The 1776-nt window shown below is 33.8% G+C and overlaps 1 protein-coding gene across 1 annotated transcript; it reads right to left on the reverse strand.

Annotated features, from left to right (window-relative positions):
* Positions 1–413: 413 nt before the first annotated feature.
* LOC108356273 (nucleosome-remodeling factor subunit NURF301-like) lies at positions 414–1705 on the reverse strand. The gene is made up of 4 exons (XM_017607391.1): positions 1328–1705; positions 881–1244; positions 724–808; positions 414–664 (listed from the first exon to the last, which is right to left on the reverse strand). Exons 1-4 carry the CDS (start codon positions 1459–1461, stop codon positions 462–464), a joined length of 786 nt encoding a protein of 261 aa, XP_017462880.1. The 5' UTR covers positions 1462–1705; the 3' UTR covers positions 414–461.
* Between the last annotated feature and the right edge of the window lie 71 nt (positions 1706–1776).

Here is a 1776-nt window from a genome sequence, read left to right on the forward strand (position 1 = left end):
ATTGTATTTTTTTGTTTAGTATTTATTAATATTTTTCAAATTAAAAAAGAAAAAAGCATACAATACAATGTATGTACGTTTATTTTGCTCTTAATACTATCGCAGCTAAATGCATTGACCAATTATTTACAAGAGAAAATGTACATCGTGTAATATTTATGATTTCTACACGATCTTTTAGCTTTACTTTATAAGTTTCCTTGCTGATGAATGCTTTCAAATGAAAACAAAAAAAAAACGCGATTAAAGTCTAAATATATAGTAAATCTATGTGTGTTTGTGTGCTTTAATCAAAATATGCATATGTAATACATACGTACTTACATAGATTATGCAACAATTATAGCTATTTACATTATTTGCACCCACAACAACACTGTGATCGCAAAATGGGCTTGGTGCAGCATTTGTTACAACAGTGAATTTAGCTTTCTTTTGTTTGTGTTTTTTTTTTGTTTTGTTTAGTTTTGACTAACCACAGTTTCCCGGAAATTTTTAATTTTTTGCACAAAGTATGCTTCCAAAGTTTCGGCGCACTTATAAAACGATGAATCTTTTGGATTGTAGTAGCGGCAGTTGTCGAATATTTTTGTCATATCACCAATAAATTCCGATAATTTTGTGTATGCATTTGTATCCAATTTCTTTTCAATTTTTTGTAGATCTATTGAAACAGGAAAAAGGTAAAAAAAAATTTGAAAAAATATGTTATTTAATACACACCCATAGGTTCTTTTATGACTTTATAGTAGTCGGGCGCCTCTTCTGGGTCAACTGGTTCCATAAATGGCCAGGCACTCTTGTGTGCCTACAAGTAAAAAATAAAAATGTTTACTCAAATCTTACAAAACTATTTAAAGAGCATTGTTTTTCGTGTTACTTGTATTTGCTTGATAAGCTTCTTCAATTCGATCGTCTCGTTTTCGGACAAATTCTTCATATTCGCCAAGTTCACAGAGTTGTTGCGCTGGCATTGGGGACAAATATACTCATCTATAAATTCGGCTTCGCTTTGCACAATGCCCACACAGCGTCCATGGAACCAATCTTGACACTTATCGCAGCAAATGTAGAACTGTGACTCGTCATAGGGTTGGCGACATGAACAATATAGTTCTTGAGTCTCGCGTGCACGTTTGCAGTCATCACAAATGAATTCAGATAGTTTTTTCGACGCCTCCTCTGTAATGTTCACGCAATCACCGTGGAACCAGTTACTGCACAGATCACATCCAACATAGAATCTAATTGGAACGAGAGTGCAAATTTTGGTTACGTAGCAAATTTGGTTATTATTTTTGGCATGTTTTGGACTAAAATAACTTACTTTGTATCGTCGTATGGTGTGCGGCAAATGCAATACAATTTCTCTTTCTTTTTATTGAATTTCTTTTGTGATCTGGCATGGGGATTTTTGGACGGTGTCATTGCAGGTGATTGAGGAGCATGGTGATATTTCATTTGTTTATTTGGTCTAAGAAGAATTGAAACAAAAGAACATTAGTGATCCATGTAACTGTTTTAATGGACGCAATAATATTATTCAACGTCATTGCGTACGTCGTAAATTATGCCAAAATGCACGGCCGAAAAGGTAGACGACGAAAACTGTCGAAAACTCTCCAGTGCTGCAAAGTTTTCCCATTTTAATACACTAGTTGAATCAATTTTTAGCCAATGCTATGAAATTTTCGATACGACTCTACTCTCAAAAAACGACTAGTATTCGACAAGACCTCGAAATGAGGCTGATTACCTCTATTATAAAAAAAAAAA

Source organism: Rhagoletis zephyria, unplaced genomic scaffold (genome assembly GCF_001687245.7).
Source record: "Rhagoletis zephyria isolate East Lansing unplaced genomic scaffold, Rhagoletis_zephyria_1.1 Rzeph_scaffold_56288, whole genome shotgun sequence".
Taxonomy (NCBI): Eukaryota; Metazoa; Arthropoda; class Insecta; order Diptera; family Tephritidae; genus Rhagoletis; species Rhagoletis zephyria.